The following is a 20,759-nucleotide window of genomic DNA, read 5'->3' as shown; positions in this document are numbered from 1 at the left end:
TGCTAACTTTGCAAGACAATGTATTTAGGCCCCAATTTTCTGAAATGTCATGAGATCTTTACAGCATAGAACACTCCTCCTTCCACTACCTTCCAATCTCCAACAAAACCCATTTTGTGATAAAAGCCATTAAGTATTTACATTCTGACACCTGGAAGCCATACGACCCAGCAAAATAGCCCCGCACTTCCTCCATCTGTTTTAATAATGCTGAACCACAGCACTTATCATCATCTATTTTATCAAGACTAGATTTTGCTGACAATAGTTCAGTAGAATTCTTCCAGATGTAAGTACTTCTTAGGGAGCAGCAAATGACTATTAATCCCTTGGCCTTGTGGGCTATTGAGCACATTCAAAAAGCTGGCCACGATTAAAGACCCAGTCTCTGAGCACATTGCACAAGTGAGAGAAGGTACAGCATTTACTTCAATGAGGTGGAAGTCTTACTTAAAAGCTATTTCTGACTTTGTTTTTTGAGACAGGGTCTTACTCTGTTGCCCAGGCTGGAGTGCAGTGGCATGATCTTGGCTCACTACGGTCTCTACCTCTCTAGGCTCAGATGACCCTCCTGCCTCAGCCTACCAAGCAGCTGGGACTACAGGTGTGTGCCACCATGCCTGGCTCATTATTTTATTTTGTTATTTTTTTGTAGAGATGGGGTTTCACCATGTTGTCCGGCCTGGTCTCAAACTCCTGGGTTCAAGCAATCCACCAACCTCAGCCTCCCGAAGCGATGGGATTACAGGCATGAGCCACCACACCCAGTCGTATTTCTGATTTTGACGATGTAAATGCTGGTAAGGGGCAGTGTTTCTGTGCCTCACTTTCATCTTTAAAATGAGATAAATGGAAACTAAGCAGTTGCTTTGTGACAGTTTAAGGATCACTTTCCTAGAATCTGTGAAATCTCTAACTTGAGTCCAACCATAGTGAAAGGGTGGATGCTGGAATATTGTCCATGTAATGGGGTCAATGGAACATATCTTACCCTAAAGCCTCCAATAGAGGTGGTAAGAGGAAAGGAAGAAGGGAAATGGGTATAACTGCAAACAAATACCAACAACCCAATATTCCAAGCCTCTCAAAAGTACCTCCTGTGATGTGTGTCTGAATGTACAAGTTACAAGCTGGCACATAAAAAATTTTGAGCACAATCAAATTGAGTGTGGAAATTTTAAAGCACAATTGAGTTGGCCCTGAGAAAGTCAAGTACAATTGAGTTTGCCTAAATGAATCAGGGGTCATTGAGTTGGGTAACTGCATTGCACTCAGCACTGGCCCTTTGCCAAAATGAGGGGCACATGGCCAAAAAGGCACAACTCAATTGGGCTTAAAAAAATTTCACAGAATATTTTTCCCAGAACAAGAAATTTTCCACAGGAGACATAAAGTTGAAAATTTGATCAATGAAGCTAGTCAGTAATAGTCACTAAGTTATCCTACAGGCTTCATGTTCTTTATAATGAAACCACTATTCCAATGGTTCTCAAACTTGAGTGAGCACCAGAATTATCTGGAAGGCTTGTTACAACACAGATTTCTAAGCCTACCTCCAGAGTTTCTGGTTCAGTAGGTGTGGAGGGAGCCTGGAAATCTGCATGCTTACCAAATCCCCAAGTGATGCCAAGACTACTAGCCTGAGACCACACTCTGAGAACCATTGTTCTAACAAATTATTGCAGCTCAAATTGAAGCGTTTAAAATACTTTAACATGATACTGTAAAAATATCTCTAACATTTCAAATTATAACATGATCCTTATGGCTTTCATATGTCTTTACAAGTAAACTGTACAACTAGATTGTGCAAATGTCATAATGGTAACTTAAACCACTGAAGCTGTCATTTACATGGAAAACTATCCTAACCCTCACTGTCACACATAGTTGTACATCAGAAATTGCTATTGCTCAGAGAAAATCCCTGCATATATTTTTTTAATTTGGTTTAAAAGAATTGTACAGGATAATAAGATACTGAATGCAGACCAGATACAGACTAGCAGTAATGGCTCATTTAGCAATACCTTTCTCAGCCTTCTATATCACCAACTTTAGTAATGCGTAGCTTTCATTCATTCAGTCAACAAATATCCACTGAGCATACACTGTGCTCTAGGCACAGGAAATAACAAGGATTAATATGATTTGGCACTTACTGTGTGTCAACAGCTGCACACAGTTAATTCTCACACAACCCTACAAGGTAGGTGTTGCATTTATCCTCATTTTTAACAAATGAGGAAATTGAGGCACTGAAAGGCTGAATGAAATTGCAAAGCAGGGATTCACATCCAGGCCATGAGATTCCCAAATGTGGCATCTTAAGGACTATTTCTTTATAGTTCTTAAGGTCTATTGGAGAAATTAGAATATTGTGTGATTCGGGCACATGCTAAGGTGAACCCTTAATATGGATGGAAAACTATGTAAGGTTCCATAAACTAGACCTGGGGGTTCAAGGAAGCTTTGCCCAAGCAAATGACCTATAGGTAGATATCTTAAGGAGTTTTGAGATAAAAAGGAGTGTCCTCGCTTTCAAAGATGAAGAGTTTGGAATGACAGTAGAGAGTAGGGGAAGAAAAATGCCAAGGCTCACTGGCCCATAAAACAGCTTGGGATTCACGAAAGTCATAAAACTCTAGGATAATAAAAATTGTTTTCTCCTGCAACAAGTAATGATATCACAACACAGCCAAACTCAAAACTTTGGAATTATTGATATTTCTCACTCCTTCACTCCCACATCTACCAGTCGCCAAAACCAAAGTTTTCTACCTCAATTTTCTTCTCTCCATTCTTAACAGGTGGGAAAATCTAATCTGTGCACTTAATATCTCTCATTCAAATGAGCAATGGTTATAATAACAAGGAATATTTATTAAATCCCATTCTCTGCACCCCATTGTAATCATTTTACATACATCTCATTTAATCCTAACAACTAGTCTCTAGGGTAGACACTAGTCTAGTCCCTGTGTTACAGAAGAGGAATGGAGGCTCAGGGAGATAACTTCATCAAGGCCATTTAATCAATAAGTGATAGAGTCAAGGCTCAACCCAGGTGTGACTGATTCCAGGTCCCAAGCTCCTTACTAGTGAATCACAATAAGCTCTTAATAGATATCCCAACATCTTTTTGCCCCCCTGAACTTACTCAAAATAGCACTACTTCTCATGTTAGTCTCCTGTTCAGTAATCTGTCAAACTGGGCTGCTTACTGTCTTCTTGTACTTTTGTACTTTCTAATCTCTGAGTAACTGAAGAGAGTGTTTCTTTCGCCCATGTGGCTCTGCATCTTGAAATTTATTCATTTCTCAAGCCTCTTTTTCAAATGCTGTCATGTTCTTGAAGGCTTTCTTGGTTCCTGACATAGTTTGAATCCCTGCAACAATTTATTTGCTCATTTGATCCACTTATCACTCTCCTTTTCTTTATGGGCTAGAAGCTCCTTGAGGATAGGACACATCTTCAGATGAAGCTTCTAGCTTCATCTCTGGAAGTTCATGTTGCAGAGCCTTGACTAAGATTCAGTATATAATGGTTGAATGAAAATGCAGTAAGAAGAAAATGGAAATTATTGTAGGGAAAAGCTGAAATAGAAACCCTATCTTAGCAAGGACTTCATCATAAGACATGAACTGTGTTACTTGGAGAATACATAAAATATAGCAAGGTACTTTGGATGTTGCATAATTATTTAAATTCCAAAACATATCTCATGCACATTAATTTAGGTAGAAAAAATCATTTTGAAATTATCTTTCAATTTCTGCTACTTATCCACAAATAACTGCTATAATATTCATTCTTCCTTAAGTATCTCAGTTAATTAAGCATGGAATCATTTGAATCAAATAGCCAAAGGGAATGAAATAATATATCATTTAAATGAGGTTCATCTAAGATTTCAAACCAAAATTCTGTAATTCATGATGCTAAATAATTTGACATTTCAAGATGTGAATTTTTTACTTAATAATAAGAAAGAGTAAACCATGAAGATGTTGGAACCACATCTCACATGCTAAGGTAGTCACAGGGACAGGTAACTATGACAGTGTTGGACTATGCTAAGCTCAGCAACTGTTAAGTAGGGCTCCACATGCGTGTGCATCATTTTTTCTCAGCAAAAGCAATATTCCTAGGTGAAGGTCAAAGCAGCATGACAAACATGGCTAACTTTTGGTTTTCAATCATGCCAGGCAGGAGAAACTTGCTTGCTTGAAATACAGTTAATCTCACTTGCAGAGGCCAGCATCCAATAGCAGGCAAACTTGGCAGGTAGAAATTATAAATACATTTGAAATTTTTTTGCTCATTTTACCCACCAGGGGTTGCTGTGATTTTCAGGATGATTTAGAAATAAGGCAGCAGGTCAGAAAATGAAACGTTAAAGAGGTTAACAAAGAAAGGGCAGAATCTTCCTTTCTAAGCAATAAAAAAAAGAAGACATGCACATACATGCACATGTACACACACATACATAGCAAACAACACACATGTACACACACATACATAGCAAATAACTCCTTCTCTCTCTAGCTCTTAAAGAAATGAACACATGAAATTAACAGAAAAACTTCCGTTTTTCAGGAGCTTTCTTAAGTGGAAATACGGCTTTATCTGACATTTAGCGTAAGAAAGAATTTCAGGTATCGGAGATAGAAAAGAACTTGTAGGCCACATCTCTTACAGAACTGACCACACAAACCACCAACTGATTAACTAGCATAGTTTTCATTTCAAGTGTAGACACAAAGACAGCAGTTTAGCCTTCAGATTCTAAATCTATTACCAAAACTAATCTCAAAGTACCTTCTGCAAAACTGTTCCTTATGTGAACACCTCTTCAGTAAACTCTCACCCAGTCAGGGGGTGAGGACACCAAAGGATCTTTCAGAATGGGATTCTGGAGAGATTATCTTTGAAACATCATTCTTTTGGTAAAGATACTAGAAACAGCTAAATAGTTGTAATGTTATTATATAAATTCCTCTCACTTGATTTTCAACCTGGTCTGCCCCAGATGGAAAGAAGGTTGGCTAAATACGCTACCAAACTTGTGATGTTAATCAATTGCTCAGGAAGAAGGACACGAACTAGAATATAGGAGTTCAGCACAGTTCTTTCAGGTGGTAGGTCAGGAGAAATGACCAGGAAATGGATACCATGGCCTTCAGAATGACAGAGAGTCACATCCAAGAGACGATTCTATATTGGGACTTCCTGTATAACTGCTGACCACATGCTCCCTTAGCTTAAGTGTTAAGACTTTACAAGAAGCTAACGATAACAAGGAAGTAAGGAAGATTTAAGTGTCAGAAACTAGGCAGTGCAGTGCTGTTAAGAAGATACAGAGCTCGCAGAACAGCAAGGCTTAACAAAAGAGGAGAGTTTCTTAGAAGAGGAAAACAATAAACACAGTTTGTTTTCCTCAAAGGAGATAGAACAAGACAAAAGTAGGAAGTGCTGTCCTTCCTTCATCCTGCCAGATTTTCAGTGGAAAGTCAAGTGTGTACATCAATCATGATAAGGAAGAAGAGACCAAAGTGATATCACCTTCAAGTTTTTGAAAGGAAAACACAAAGATGTATCATACAACACACTTCTTTATTTTGCCCTTTCAAACAGGCTGGCGCATGCCACACTATGAAGTAATTCCCACTGAAACAGCCCAGCACGTGCCAAACATCACCTCTCTTTAAACTTCCTGCAAGGTTCTTGCCTCCTGGCATTCGAGGCAGGCATTTGGGCTGGAAAAAGAGTGCCTTTCCTTATTTTTCCAATATGAAGACTATGGGTCCACATGACTTAGATGCTTATAAACCTCAAATGCCCTTGCTTTGCTATGGTGACAAAGAAAATTCCACATATTTGGATGGTTGACTGTCAACTATTTTTGAGAGTCTAGATATTTGCTAGAAAGTTCTAAAGGAATGAATACTAAGCATATACCTTCCAAATTTAGTATAGAACTAGAAACAATGAGAACAAATAATTTGCTTGCACTCATAATCTCACAGTTGCACAGTTAACTTAATATGCTCCCTGGTGGACTTGGCCTATGTCATTCTGGGATAGAAATCAAATTTCACTAAATACCATTAAATGAGAGTGAAATAATACATATAGCTGCCTCCCTTATCAGTTTGATAGGTTATAAAAATGTTGTTTGTAACTCAGTATCATTATAAAATACTAAAAAAATAAAACAATCATTGTTCAAAAATAGTGGTTAGTCCCAGGCAAGCCTGCATAAATCTATCTACCGCATAATATATCTAGAGTATAGAATTGTGTTTACACTACTACAGAAATGCTCATGTATTAGAAAAAAAATTATAGCTAATATATTTTGAGAACTTACAATTAGCCAGAAACTATGCTATGAGCTTTGCCTGTATTATCTCATTTAATCTTCACAACAATTCTTACAATATAGATGAGGAAACAGCCTCTGAGTGATGTTCCGAACTGCTCTACATCACACAGCTAGTAAGTGCTGGATACAGAAGTTGAATTCTGGGATTTGAACTCCAGAGACAATGTTAAATGTTATTCCAGGTGCTAACTTCCAGACGTAATTGTCTTTGATGAGGAATGAATTCAGAGTTTCAAACTGGGATAAATCAGCATCCCTTACCTGGGGGAGGGGCAAAGCTTCCAGGAAAAAGGTATTAACTGTGGGGTTAAAAATTCTAGAGGACATATGGGAGAAAGGTATAAGGAACTACTAGACAGAAACTGTAGGCTCAAGGGTTTAAGTTCCTAGCTGGAATTCTGTTGTTGCATTCTTTTGCATGCTCAGGGGCTGACTGAAATATTTCTGTTTTTATGCAGGGTTTTATTTCTTCCAGGACCACAGTTCAACAGAATACACAGTCAAAACTTCTTTCTTTGCTCTCCTATCTCAGAAATAAGCACATAGTTCCACGGAGGATTTTGGAGAGTTTTTATTTCTAGCAACCTAAATATCAGACAAGAAATGAAAGGGCCTCTTGCGGTGCCTACACACACTGCCCCCTTTTTTATTGTTTCTTTTCACTTTGACCCTTGTAGAGAAAGACCAAGGTCTTTGGATAAATAAAAGATTGAAAGAAGAATCCATCTGTACTTTAGAAAAAAAATCCAGACTCCAAGTTTCTGCATCATTTCTCTAGGAAGTGTGAGGAGATGAGACAGACATTCAGGATCCTACCTTTCAAATGGTTGGGTATGGAGGAGTCAAGTAGAGGAATGGAAATGGGGACTATATCTGCATCACTCAGATCACTCTTTTTTTCTTATTTTCCCTATTTTATTACAGATCTCCCCAGAGTATACAATAAGGAAAGGGAAAAATGGGTAAGATGATGGGAAAGAGAAGGAAAGGGAGAAAGAAAATTCCATGCCAAGGGAACTTGGAGGTGACGGATCCTTTTGGCGGGTATTAAGGAGTATTAATATATAAGACAGGTGATTCGACAAGGTTGTAGACTCAAACATAAATATATGTAACACAATGGTAGGATCAGAGAGACAACTTAGAGCTTGTGTAGTCTTATCTAACCTCAATGGGGAAACTTTTTCTAGAGCACCTTGGACAGTTGGAGAGGCAAGCTCTGTTTAAATATTCTAACTAACCCATTTCCTTCTTGGACAGGTCCATTAAAAGTTCTCATAACATTATCCTCTTTCAACCATTTGTTTTAGAACAAGCTCAGTGAGGGCAGGGAGTGAGTCTTAACTATTTTTGTATACCCAGAACCCCCAACTTTGTACACAGCAGATGCTTAGTAAGTGGTTGAGTTAATGCATAAGTAGATTAATGGGTACAGACTGCCTGAAGAAACAGATTAGGTCTACTTTCCAATCCATACAATAACTCTTTACATTGTCATGTCTCCTAAAATTTCTCTTCTTCAAGTGAAATATCATCATTTCTGTCAACTAATCCTTACTGTTCTGATAACCTAACTCTGGGAACCTACATTTGCCTTTGTCAATTCTTATACAGATTCAAAGGAAATAACAAGGAGTAAATACAAGTCCTTTTATCACATTTGTTTCTATTTGTTATTAGCTATAAAATCCCTTCTGAATTTTCTTTTCTCTTTTTTTTTTTTTTTTTTTTTTTTTGAGACAGAGTCTCGTTCTGTTGCTCAGGCTGGAGCGGACTGGTGCAATCTTGGCTCACTGCAACCTCTGCTTCCTGGGTTCAAGCGATTCTCCTGTCTCAGCCTCCTGAGCAGCTGGGACTACAGGCACATGCCACCATGCCCGACTACTTTTTGTATTTTTCAGTAGAGACGGGGTTTCACCATATTGGTCAGGTTTCGAACTCCTGACCTCAGGTGATCCACCTGCCTCAGCCTCCCAAAGTGCTGGGATTACAGGCGTGAGCCACTGCACCTGTCCCCCTTTTGAATTTTCTATAGCCTTCTTAAAAGCACAATTTTAATAAAATAAATAATATGTATTTATTGTAAAAAAAAAGAAAATGAAAACCTCTCATAACCGATATCCCAGATGTATCTGCTTCTAGTTGTTAACAAGGTTTAAAATGTAATTTGATGATACTGCACACATAATTTTATATCCTACTTTTAAATATAGTATTAGATTATGAACATTTTCTCATGCTATTATCAATTTTTTACAGAAACCATTTTAAGTACTTCTATATTTCACTGGCAAACTATCTAGTTATTTATCTAACCAATGCCTTATGGTTATACAGGACCCAATATATCACTGCAATAGATAGGACTTTAGGGGAAAAAATCAATGTACATGAATTTTTTCCACATCTTTGATCATCAGTTTAGGACAGATTACTTGAAGTCTAGTTACTAGGTCTAAGGGTATACATTTTGAATAAGGCTTTTGAACTCATCTTTCTCAAGATGTCTATCCCAGCCATCAAGAATAGGTTAAATACCCTTGTTCTATGTTATCATGGCACTCTGCATTTTCCCTTCATAATCTTCATCGCCATTTTGAATACTTGGCTATCTTTTTATTTCCTGTTAGACTGTAAACTTCATTAAAGTAGGTCCACAAATTATTTTGCTGACTGTGTTTTGCCTAGGGCTTAGCACACAGCACATATTCAATATATATTTTATTGAATTAGTTGCACACTGTTGAATAGTTGCTTATTGCTAAAGGTGTTTGAATCTGTGCCCTGGAAGCACTGTTTACATATACCCACTGGCTGTATCAATGTTCTAAAAGTGCTATACCCCAAATGGGGTAAAATACCCTGAGTGTGATTCAACTTTGGTTATGAATGAAGCCTGTGATTTAGAACTCGTTTCTCAGCTATAATGAGTTCATTGGGTGTATTAAGCTCGGCATTAAAAATCCAGTGAGACCGAGATCTGAACATTACCAACTCTCGGGGCAGAAAATGTCCTTCTTGGCGGGCAATGACCAGCGATGCTGTCTCCCCCTGCTTGGTGCTCCTGAGCATGGCCACAAGCTCTTCCTGGGTTCGTCCGGTGACATCTCTCCCATTTACCTAATGAATAAAAGCATATGAACAGCCACAATCACAATACTTCTTATCTCCTTCTACACTAGATAGTTTTTTAAAACAAGAAGCAAATGGGATCCCATACTTGAGGAAGCTCTGAAAAGTTGAAAACTAAATACATGGGCAAAACCCAACAATGTTTCCCATAATGCATCATCATTATGATGCTGGATGAACTCAGAGTCGGTAATTAATATCAGCAGTTTTTCCTAAGACATCGCATTCTTATATGGGGGAAACTGGACTGACAGGTACCACAAAATGATTCCGCTTAAGGTAGAAAGTAGATTTCAAAGGCTTACTTAGTGTCATTTTCTGCCTAATTCAACAAGCAGAGTGAACCATGATCACAAGGCAAATTTCTCTGCAAATACACATCTAGCAATAGAATCCTGCAGGTTTTAAATGTATTTAGAAAATTATAGTCACCAGATTATCACAGATTATTAGAAATTCTAATTTGGAGCTAAATTAGTCATTTGGTGCATCTTCTTTCATGATCTAGAACATGAAAAACTAAAATGTTGCTTTTAATGAAGATGATTGCTTCAAATTGAGGTAAATGGACAATATATAATTATCAAGACGATATGTCCTCAGACAAAAATAAATGAAAACAAACAGCCACCCTCTTACTTTTGGTATCCCAAATATATCTCTCTGCAAAATCCCTTCCAGCTGTTTTCATTGCTATCCTAGCACAGATGATAGGGATATGGACAAAGCATAGAATGACCTGAGATACTCTGGCTTGTCCTGGCCAAGTTTGAAAAGACTATTATAAAGACTTTTTAACTTTTTAGCCCTAACTGAATATATGTTGAATTCTTAGATTCAATCCAAATTTCACAGGGACCTTAAGAGGTAGAAGTAAGAGAGGGAAGATCAGAAATGGTTTTCATTATCATTTGGCCCCATATCACTGACCTTATTGGGGATTTACAAAGTTAGATTCCTCATTAACCAGTTCTATACTAAAAGTTCTTATCTTGTCTATAAGTAATAATTTTTAATATATATTAGGTTCAAAATAAAAATATTAATATATTTACATATATTTCAATGCAATTAAATGGCATTATTTAAATGCCAAGAAATATTTTCATACAACTATTAATTCCAATTCTTACCTCCAAAATTCTGTCCCCTGATTGTAGGCGGCCATCTTTTATTGCTGCTCCCTTTGGTAAAATGTTTTTTACAAAAATGGGACCAGGACCATGTATGGAAGAGTCTCTGGTAACCACAGTGAAACCAAGTCCTTCAGGGCCTAGTGTATAAGAACAGGAAAATGTATAGTCATCTTAAGCATGAGTAATATTATATTCAATCTTACAGTAAGATCTACCTAATTTAGACTAATATAGAATCAGTAAAATATTTACATTCTGGGACATTTTAAATATGCTTCAGTTATTTGGGTTTCAAATGCAGATTATAGCTCCTGACAGGCCATGACGGTATCAAAGTGAATTTAGGGCCCAATCCAGATGTGTCACACTTTGGCTCATTCAGGTTCTAGAAGAAATGCATATGTTATCCAGATACCCAGGAGACTGATTTCTCAATGAATCATAACCTGACTTCGTACTTTCTGAGAAGCAAAAGGCCATTTGACTTAAGTTCTGTCAGCCTGTTAAATGAGCTGGACAAGCTGTGGCTGAGCCCTCTACTTGTATCTCAATTCTTCGTACTGCTGCATCCCACTATCTGGTCAGCAAGCATCTTGTTGCTCCCGTCCTGTTCTCTTGCATCTCCAATTTCTCCCTTCTCATATATTTTTCACTCAGTCTAAAGGTATGCTCAGATTTCTGTATCCTGAAGGATCCTTACTTCCATCTTACTGCTTCTTCAACCTTCCATCACCAGTGACCTACCCACAACTATCTCTGTTGGTCTAGATTTGACGATTCCCACCATTTATTTTTGAAATTGACTCTGTCTTTGGTTTTCATGTCTTTATTTTCTGATTATTTTCCTATGTTTGATCACATCACATGCATCACTCTCTCTAAATCTTACCCATTGTCCTCCCATGTAGCCATAGATGTTCCCCAAGGATCTGTCCTAGACCAGTTTGTCCCCTAGACTCCCTGCCTTGGCCAGCTCCTGGATCCAAGTATATCTTCCAGTGAAAGAGACCTAAATCTCTATGGCTCCAATGTCTCTTTTTGATGTCGCTTCCTAGATGTCATCATGCACATTTCAAACTTCACGATGTATCTCCCTCTCCAATCCAGATCCTGACCTTTTCAAATATCCTCATCTACTTAAAATTCTAATTTCTAGCAATGACATCTCCATTATGCAACTTGCTCTGGCTGAAAAACCTCAGCAATCACTGTAATTCTTCTCTTCTTTCCTTCCTACAACCAGTCATTTATTAACGCATGCCTATTATGTTTCCACCTTTAGACAGATGCAGTGCACCCTTTACTTAGCCTTCGTTGTTTGGCCTTGTCTTCAGTGTATCTTTTTGCTGTCAGATTAATCTTGCGAAAGTACAGATGTGATGTCATATCTTTCATTTTTGCATTCAAGGCTTTGTAATAAATTTTTAAGGTGATTCTGTGTCTGATTCATTTTTCTATACCCAAAACACCCAAATCTGTGTCTTACACACAGCTGGATCATTTGTACAAAAAATACAACTGAGGCATTTAAATAAAAATCCTGATTGATAAGCACACTGAAGTATTTTTGTACCTACTAGTCAATGTATTTTATTCCCAGAATAGAATTCTTATAGGTGAATGAAATTTTGATCAGAGAATCTTTCCAGAATCATTTTCATATCCTAATTAAAGACACATTATTTGTTTTTGAAAGACCTTAATAGTTTGTCTAAAATTACCTTGTGACCATAAATTCTCTATTAATTCAGACAAGAATCTATAAGATCTTGGTTTCTTTTGAATTGTCTTGAAAAACACAGAATTCCAGAAAGTTGCAATGGGGGAAGGGAATATAAAGCAGAGGTTACAAAATGAACAAAAGCACAGAAGCACATGAATGCTTATGTATGTGTGTATAATACTGCATAAATATGCATGTACACACATGATCTCTTCTCACTGGTCTGTGCTCGAAATGGATAGAAAAGTTTAAAAAGATGAAGAAAGAAAATATTATACATGCTTTTGAAATTAGGTATGTTTTAAATGTTTGCGATGTTGAATCAGAGAAATTAGTAAACATTACATATTTGCTTTCTGAGGAGTGAATTTTTGTTGTTAGAAGACTGTCTTAGAAAAACAATATGCTTTTTGGACATGGCCTAAAGGATGCTTCAAGAATCACTAATCCTGCTCAGAACAGGGACAACTGAATTTTCGTGCCTATTTAGTATTAAGTTGTAATACAATATTGCTCTGTTGATATCAGGTTTGCAATGATTCTTTCCACTTCCCAACAGGTCTTTATTATTTTCTTGTTTAAAATAATCTATACGCTCCGAAGAAAAGAATAAAAAAGTACAATTTCAAGAAATTTAAGTTACCTAAGTATACACTTAAATCTATTCTTTGATACAATTAAATGAAGGGAGAATTAACTAAATTAGCCTTAATGCATTTCTCTTAACCAATTTTACATGTTACAATAATAGAATGCTATTAGGCATAATTTAATAATTACCTTTCTTTAGGTCAATCTTAATTTTCTTTGCATTTTTCTTGCTGCCAAATCCCATGAGAGGGGAGAGAGAGGGAGAGGATGGTTTTCCTCCCAGCCTTGGTACTCGGGGACTCTTGTTTTGTTGCAGGGAAGTTGATGCATCTGTTTCAGGACTATCGGTTCCTGTGAGATTTGCTGTCTTTAGTCCTGATTTTCCATGGACAGGAGGTGGCACTTTGGTTTTCAAAATGCCATCATTATTACCAAAAATGTTAAGAGAGCCAATGACTGACTTTTCATACTGTTCACGGTTTTGTGGAGGAAGCACGTGGAGGAGCACACTTGCAGATTTCATTGCCTGGCGGAAGACATCTTGAGCCCTGGAAAGAAAGTTGATAAATGTATGATGACCCTGCTCTGAGGTACAGCATCTTCTAAAGTACCCTAGCAGGATGGCAACCAAGAGCAGCACAGTGGCTAATCATAGGAGACACAATCAATATTCCTATCAGAATGACTTTGCCAACTACATACTAGTTACCACTTACTATTTGCACTAGGTGCCCCTGCACTGGCTTATACATGCATTATTACCATGCATCCTTCTCTAATTTAGAAAGCATGTTAGGTAAGTATAAATAGCTTTCATTTCACGGACATGGAAGTTGAGGCTCAGAGAGATGAAATTATTTATCCAATGACTCACAGCTTTTACATGTTTCTAAAGACGAAAATCTAACCAGAAGTGATTACCAAAGTGAATATAAAAAGCAAAATAATTTGATATTTTGGATCAGATCATTAGTTAGGTTTCTTTTAGGACATCCTTCTAAAGTACAGGTCTTCTCTAACATGGGTTGTGTTAAACAAGTTCAAGTTTGACACCCATGTTTGCTCATGGAGACATTTTGGCAGGTGCCTTGGCTGTGCCTAAATGTCTCAGTGGAATTTCAATCCAACACGCACCCTTCCTGTTACTCTCACATAGAGCAACTGTGTTTTTCACTTTTATGACCTAGTGCTTTGTGTTCTTCCTCAAACTTCTTGTAACATTTTCTCCCCTTCTTCCTCATGCCTCTAGATGCCCGGTGCTCAGGTCAAACAACTACTTTTCCCACACTTTCTTGCCCAGAAGATATAGATGAAGGTGTTAAAGGAAAGCTCTTTAGAAGAGGCTGGTTCAGTAGAGAGACAAAAACTTTTATTGTTCTCCTGTTTCTCTTCCCTATTTCTTGAAACTCAGAAGTGACTGAGGAAACTCAGCAGCCATCTTGTGCCCATTTTTCCACTGAAGGATAGTAGTCACATGGCGAGATTGCAAAGCAGAAAACGGAAGCCGCCTGACCCGCCGGTGGCTGTGCAGCTGCTGCACTAACTGTGGAGTGCCCTCTTCCATGCTTGCTTGTTGCTAGGAAAAATTAATGTTAATCTTGTTTCAGCTACTCTTATTTCAGGTCTCTGTTCCTAGCAGCCACAGCACATAATAACTAATCATAACCCCAACTGCAATCTGATTCCTCAAACCCTACCCCCACCCCCCTTTCTGAAGTGCTTAATTCTGCAAATTGTTAGGGGAGAAGGAAGATTTCACATAGGCCACCTAACTCCTGTGGTCAGTTCCCCTATGTTATTTTTGCTTGCATAGGAATCAGTTTCTACTCCACACTAACTCTATACTAAATTTTTATGAGCCTCAGTTTCCACCTCTATAAAACAGAAGTGATAATGATTGCTTTGCATAATTATCAAGTCCTTGTGAAAAAGCACAGTAGTATATTAAAAAATTATTACTAATAATAATTGTAGTTTTGTCTATCATTCATTATTTTAACACAACAGATTCTTCTAAGGTTTCATTTCTTTTCATACTTAGCAGCCAGTACCCACTTTTCCTCTACCCACAACCACTCATCTTTGTCCACATGCACACATACAATATTGACAACTAATGCCCAGCGAGAAGATGTATTAGGAGCTGTTTTGGTCAGAAACAAGAGGGTGGTAATGACTCCCAAGGATTATTAGTACTTAGTCCTTTGGTCCAGAATCCCACTGCAATGCCAACATACATTAAAAATACATGCATCAGATTACTATACACTCTAATTCCTGGGTACAGGAAGCTATTCCCTCAACATTTTCACATGCACAGAGATGATTTCTTGAGGGAGACAGTTTTTTTAATTAATATTTATTTATTTATTTATTTATTTATTTAATTTGAAGACGGAGCCTCTCCCTGTCATCCAGGGTGGAGTGCAAAGGCACAATCCCGGCTCACTGCAACTTCCGTCTCCCAGGTTCAAGCGATTCTCCTGCGTCAGCCTCCCAAGTAGCTGGGATTATAGGCGCGTACCACCACACCCGGCTAATTTTTTTTGTATCTTTAGTAGAGACGGGGTTTCACCATGTTGGCCAGGCTGGTCTTGAACTCCTGACCTCATGATCTGCCCTCCTCGGCCCCCCAAAATGCTGGGATTACAGGCATGAACCACTCCGCCTGGCCAGGAGACGGTATTTTAATTTTATTTTTTTCTGTTTGTTTCTATGATTCAGTGAGTCCTCAGACATCTCTCACAGATTTTTTAGTTTAAGGAAGACTGCTGACACCAAGAAAGTTAATTAATAAGCTGAACTAACAGTCTGTGAAAAGATCCGTTAAATACCAGTTTAAGTGACCCATAGCCCAAGAAAAACAAACCCGTTCAATGATGCTCCAGTAAAGACAGCCAGGCAGGAAGGCTTGTGATATTCTGTAGTTTAGCATTCTCAGACCTGCCAGAGACATGTGTAGGCCACCTTTGAGCAGGCTAAAACATTAGAAGCATTCAAAAATGGATGTCCTGGATTGTTCAAAGGGAACTGACTAGAAATTCTACCTACTATTTTGATCATAATGAGTTCAGTAATGATTATAACCATGCTAGGGATCAAGAAAGTAAATAAAACAATGAAAAAATGCTTACTGAGCAAAGGTTTTGTCTACGAGATCCACACTGTTGATTTTTACAATACATTCGTTTTCGTGAAATAGTCCCTCCCGCTTGGACCTGCTGTTTTCTTCAATGCCTCGGATGAAGAGTCCTAGAATCCTAAATGCAAAATTTAGATTGAAATATAATTACTGAATAATAAATGCTAATTATTTCTCCACTTGCAACTATTCAGAAATACATATTGATTTCTATTTACAAAAGAAATTTTACTTTATATTGAGGCAACTGTTTGTTATTTTAATCCCTAATCCAAAAAGAAGCCAAAACTGACTACAAGAGAAAAAGCCCTTCTAGATAAATATGCATAAGTACCAACATCAATCTGCGACTTCATTTCTCATGCTTGCAGTAAACTTATTGAAAGGCTAGTTTAGTGGAGTTGGCACCAAAGACTTGTGGTTTGGAGAAGGGCATCACACCTAACTATAATAAGTAAGTCTGAGTTAGTGCCAACATGGCAACGTGATGTTTAGCAGTGGGAGAGCATTAGGGTATTCACAGTAACGTTTTTGCAGTCTTACTACCTATTGTAATAATTTGCATTTTAAGAAGTAAACAAATATTTAAGCTCAGATCATACTACTCAGTTTAGAAGGAAGCTGGATCCCATTTGTCGGTGTTACCAAATCAAGTATGTGTTGGGTGTTTTCTGTGTGATCAGGATGGAGGAGTATGAGACAAAGCTGTAGGACCAGGACCAGGTAATTTCACTATACATTTGGGGGACAGCTGAAGTTCAAAAACTAGACTTAACAAGCCTAGAGCCTTCAAAGATTTGAGAGCTAACTAGATGGGAGACCAGTGCCACACACAGCGGCTTTGAACAAACAGCCAATGAACTTAATCTGATGGACCTGGAGGGGGGCATCCAGTAGACCCCGCTTCCGAGTAGGGCAGTGACATGATGAAGGCAGGCTTTGGGAAGAGCCGTCGGAAATTTCAACCAAGAAGAGGCTAAATTAGAGAGGATACCAAGAGGCCTCTGGATTTTTGTGGCTGTAGCTTAGGATCAGGAGGGTTGGAAGAGAAGGAAAGAAGAAAGAAAACTATAGCCACAAGAATTAAAATATATGTGTGTGTGTGTGTGTGTGTGTGTACACACATACATACACGATTCTGTTACATATATAAACCAAAACTAAACCAAAAACCATAAGAAATGGAACTTATACATATTTTCATTATTTCTCATTTGTGGGATTTCCCTTCTCCTTGTGATGTGACAAGGCTTAGCTGTGTCCCAGAGTAAGAAAGATAGATATGTCCTGCAAGAGGAGTCTGCTAGGTTTGGAGAAACTGTGATCCACACTTTATCAATCCTCTTGTTTTTCTACTTTGTCACTCTCTTTTGTATAAAAACCATGTGTGCTATTACAAAATACCTTCACATTAAATTTCAAATCTAAATAAAACATGAGTACATTTTATGTGTAAATAACAGGGTCAGCCATAGAAAAGGGCAATCTATAATGCAAGTATTAGAGAAAGCAGTCCTCCTGTTTGGAGTGGCCATGGAGTTGAGCCTCTGTCCCCTAAATGAGCTCCCATCATCTCAAGACCTCAACAGGCATGGCAGTGATATTTGGGTCTCACTTCAAACATGTTAAATGAATACAGCATGCTGCTGCAGGAGAAAGAACAGCAAACAGCCATGCCGTCTACTGCAGGGAAGGCTCAGGGTCATAGGCACAAGTGTGCAGTGGGGTCTTGTGGTTCATTTCCTAGTTCCAGTAGGTTAGCAAATTAATCACATTCTGTGTTACTTTAATCTTGAAACACAATATTAGAAATGAAACTATTTGACACATTAAAATAATAGATCAAAATTGTGGGTTTTTTTTTCCCTAAATTAAACAGCATCCTAAGAGTTCACATTTTGGATTTTTGTTAGGGTGGATTCACAATAACTTGATCCATTAGGAGGCTCACATGTGGTTATAAACTTGTTTATGTAAGTGATATTTTTTTAACAAGCATTCAAGTCTTCCTTTAATTTAATTCAGTACATCATCAGTCATGTAATGTTACTCCCTAGGATTTAATTTCACATTTTGGGAGATGAATTAATTCTTTCGGGCCACTGGGTTGCAATTTAGCTGGCATATTACAGCTGGAGGATGCTATGTGAACCTCACTGATCTAAATAATCTAACTTTCCATGAAAAATTTATTGACAGAATAAGCCCAACTGTAAAACCCATGCGTCAGAGGTAATTTTGGTAAAATGTAAAACTGACTGATTTTATTAGTTTGGTCTCTGGCAACAAACCACTTCTGCCCTCTCTGCTCCATAGATTCCCTCCAGTTTGATTTCATCCAGACCAATACAAGAAGGCTCAGAAAACAATACCTCATTATCCTCTTTGCCCTAAACTGGTGGGCTGTGGTGGTTGTCTCATTTGGGACCAAGACTCACAGAATTTAAAGATTAATGCTGTCGAGGAGTTATAGGCCGAGACTAACCAGTTAATTTGCATTAATGAACAGTGACAAAGGATGCTGAAATCCACAGCCTCACAGAATTAGAGGGGTAACAATTCTTCTTGCTCTTTTAATTATCATTTAGGCACCAACATCTTCTCTTTGCCCCCTTCCTGTTCTTTTCCCAATGTCACACAGCCTCAGTGACTCTACCAGCTTAGCATTTTTCTTTGAACATCTCTTCTCACAGTCTTTATAAGCCTTCATCCAGCCCTTCTCCTTCTCTCTCCTGTTTAGCTGTCTTCCCTATGAAACTGAAGCATATTACACTATCTGTACTGAAACGAATTAGATTTCATGTTTTTAATTCACAAAAAACACACTGATTTTTAAAATCTGAATAAAATTAAGTTGCATTTTAGTTGCAAGAACTTTGGGTTTTTTTTATGTTTGCTTTGTTTTTACTGGGAAAGCCAATGGGCCTCAATACAAGCAGCATTCAGCACCCCTCTGCGATGGTATCTAATGAATTCATTGAGGCTTTATCTAGCAGAGCAGCCACTATAATTTACTTAGGATGATCTAACTTAGATTGAGTTTCTTATTCAACAACAGGTGTGGCAACATTTTTCTAAAAGAAAGAAAAATAAAAAAATACATCGGAGGCAAAGCCAATTACAGTCATCTTAGTAAAAAAAATTAAATGTAAATTCTAATTTAAAATAATGGCACAAACCAATAAATGGAAGGAAATTAAGAGCAAAGTATACCACTATGACCTTAACGAAGCCCCTGTGCTCATACAGTGAAACCATATGGCATTATGAAGTCAGACACTTGTCTGACATGCTCTATACGCAGTTGCATCTAGACACATGGGTTGAGTTAAGTGTGCTGTTTCAGCCTGTACTCATTACTTCTTAACTTTTATTGGCTCATGTCTCCACTTCCATAGCATTTTTAATGTTTTTTAATTAAATTTCCTTTCTATAACACTGGTGGATAGCAAAAAAAAAATAATAGAACTATTTCACCAAGTTACTGAACAGTTAACCATGAACTTATAATAAAACTGCATTTCTGAATCAGGCTTTTTGGTTTTAGCCAAAATAATCATCATACTGATGATTTACACGTTCATACATTAGGTGTTTTACAAGGAACTTTCACATTTTTAATGTTATTTAATCCCCATAACCTTGATGTAAAGTAGGTACTCAAAAGGGGCAAGTTTAGGGGACTTGCTCAAGGTTATAAAAAAGAACACTGGGATTCAAAACCAGTGGTTCTGAAACCATGTCCAATACTCTTTTTTCTATTCCACAAGGCTTGTGCTAGGAATCAGAACCAGAAAGGAGAAGGGAGGAAATCAATAAAGCTTAGTGTATTTCCCTCGTTTGAAGTGAGAGAATGTGATTTGTGATCTACAGGATCAGCTTATTTTCTGAACTACTGAAAATGAAGTATAGTGACTGTCACACTGTATATTTTCTCATTTTTGGAAATTGGGAAGATCTTGTGCTCTATCCCAGCTTCATTAAACTAAAGAGCCTGGTCATTTAATAGCTCTGGTAGTTCACAAAACTCTGTCAGTATACTTCTGCCAAAGGTCATTAGAATTTCTCATGACAACTGAGTAAATATTCACCCTATCTATCAAAAACAACCTCAGTTTGTCCAATGCCATAACCCATAACATTTATAAACACACTTACTAACACATACAGGAAATGAGACAATAAGAGCTGCTAGCTTTTTGGTTCATTTCTTTTTGGGAACATTCATTCCAGCGAGAGCTTGGCATCAGATGTTATTTGGAAAAAAAAAAAAAAAAAAAAAAAAAAGGTGATGACTTCGCAATTACAGGTAGCAGATGGCTACCCGCTGAATATGATGCCAACCAAAATACCATGACTAAATCTGTTCTTTTTGCTACAGGGCAGACTGAATTGAATAAATATTCAGAACCACTAAATTAATACTGTATAACCTTTGAGAAAATTTTAGTTCTTGAAAGAACAATGAAGTGAGAAGTTAGGAGAGCTGGATTTTGTATGACCTTGGGAAAATCAATTGAATTGTCTCGTCTTTGATATCCTAAACTAAACTAAGGAATCCCCCCTTTTCAATGATGTGTTTAAGGAAATAAATTCAGTAAGTTAACTAAAATCATGTCATGTTAGTGAAAAACTGATTTTCTTTCA

The 20,759-nt window shown here is 37.6% G+C and overlaps 1 protein-coding gene across 4 annotated transcripts in view; it reads right to left on the bottom strand.

Annotated features, from left to right (window-relative positions):
- PARD3B (par-3 family cell polarity regulator beta) overlaps window positions 1-20,759 on the bottom strand; it is a 1,082,106-nt gene that overhangs the window by 494,424 nt on the left and 566,923 nt on the right. For all 4 annotated transcript variants that reach the window (XM_055290335.2, XM_055290338.2, XM_055290337.2 and 1 more), the window contains exons 7-10: window positions 16,105-16,230; window positions 13,160-13,518; window positions 10,654-10,793; window positions 9,380-9,508 (exon numbers count right to left, since the gene is read on the bottom strand). In XM_055290335.2, the coding sequence (XP_055146310.1) occupies window positions 9,380-9,508; window positions 10,654-10,793; window positions 13,160-13,518; window positions 16,105-16,230 (754 nt within the window). The remainder of the gene's footprint in view (window positions 1-9,379; window positions 9,509-10,653; window positions 10,794-13,159; window positions 13,519-16,104; window positions 16,231-20,759) is intronic.

This window comes from Symphalangus syndactylus, chromosome 8 (assembly GCF_028878055.3).
Source record: "Symphalangus syndactylus isolate Jambi chromosome 8, NHGRI_mSymSyn1-v2.1_pri, whole genome shotgun sequence".
Lineage (NCBI taxonomy): Eukaryota > Metazoa > Chordata > Mammalia > Primates > Hylobatidae > Symphalangus > Symphalangus syndactylus.
The sequence above is the reverse complement of the archived record's forward strand: the minus strand, read 5'-3'. Positions and strand labels throughout refer to the sequence as shown.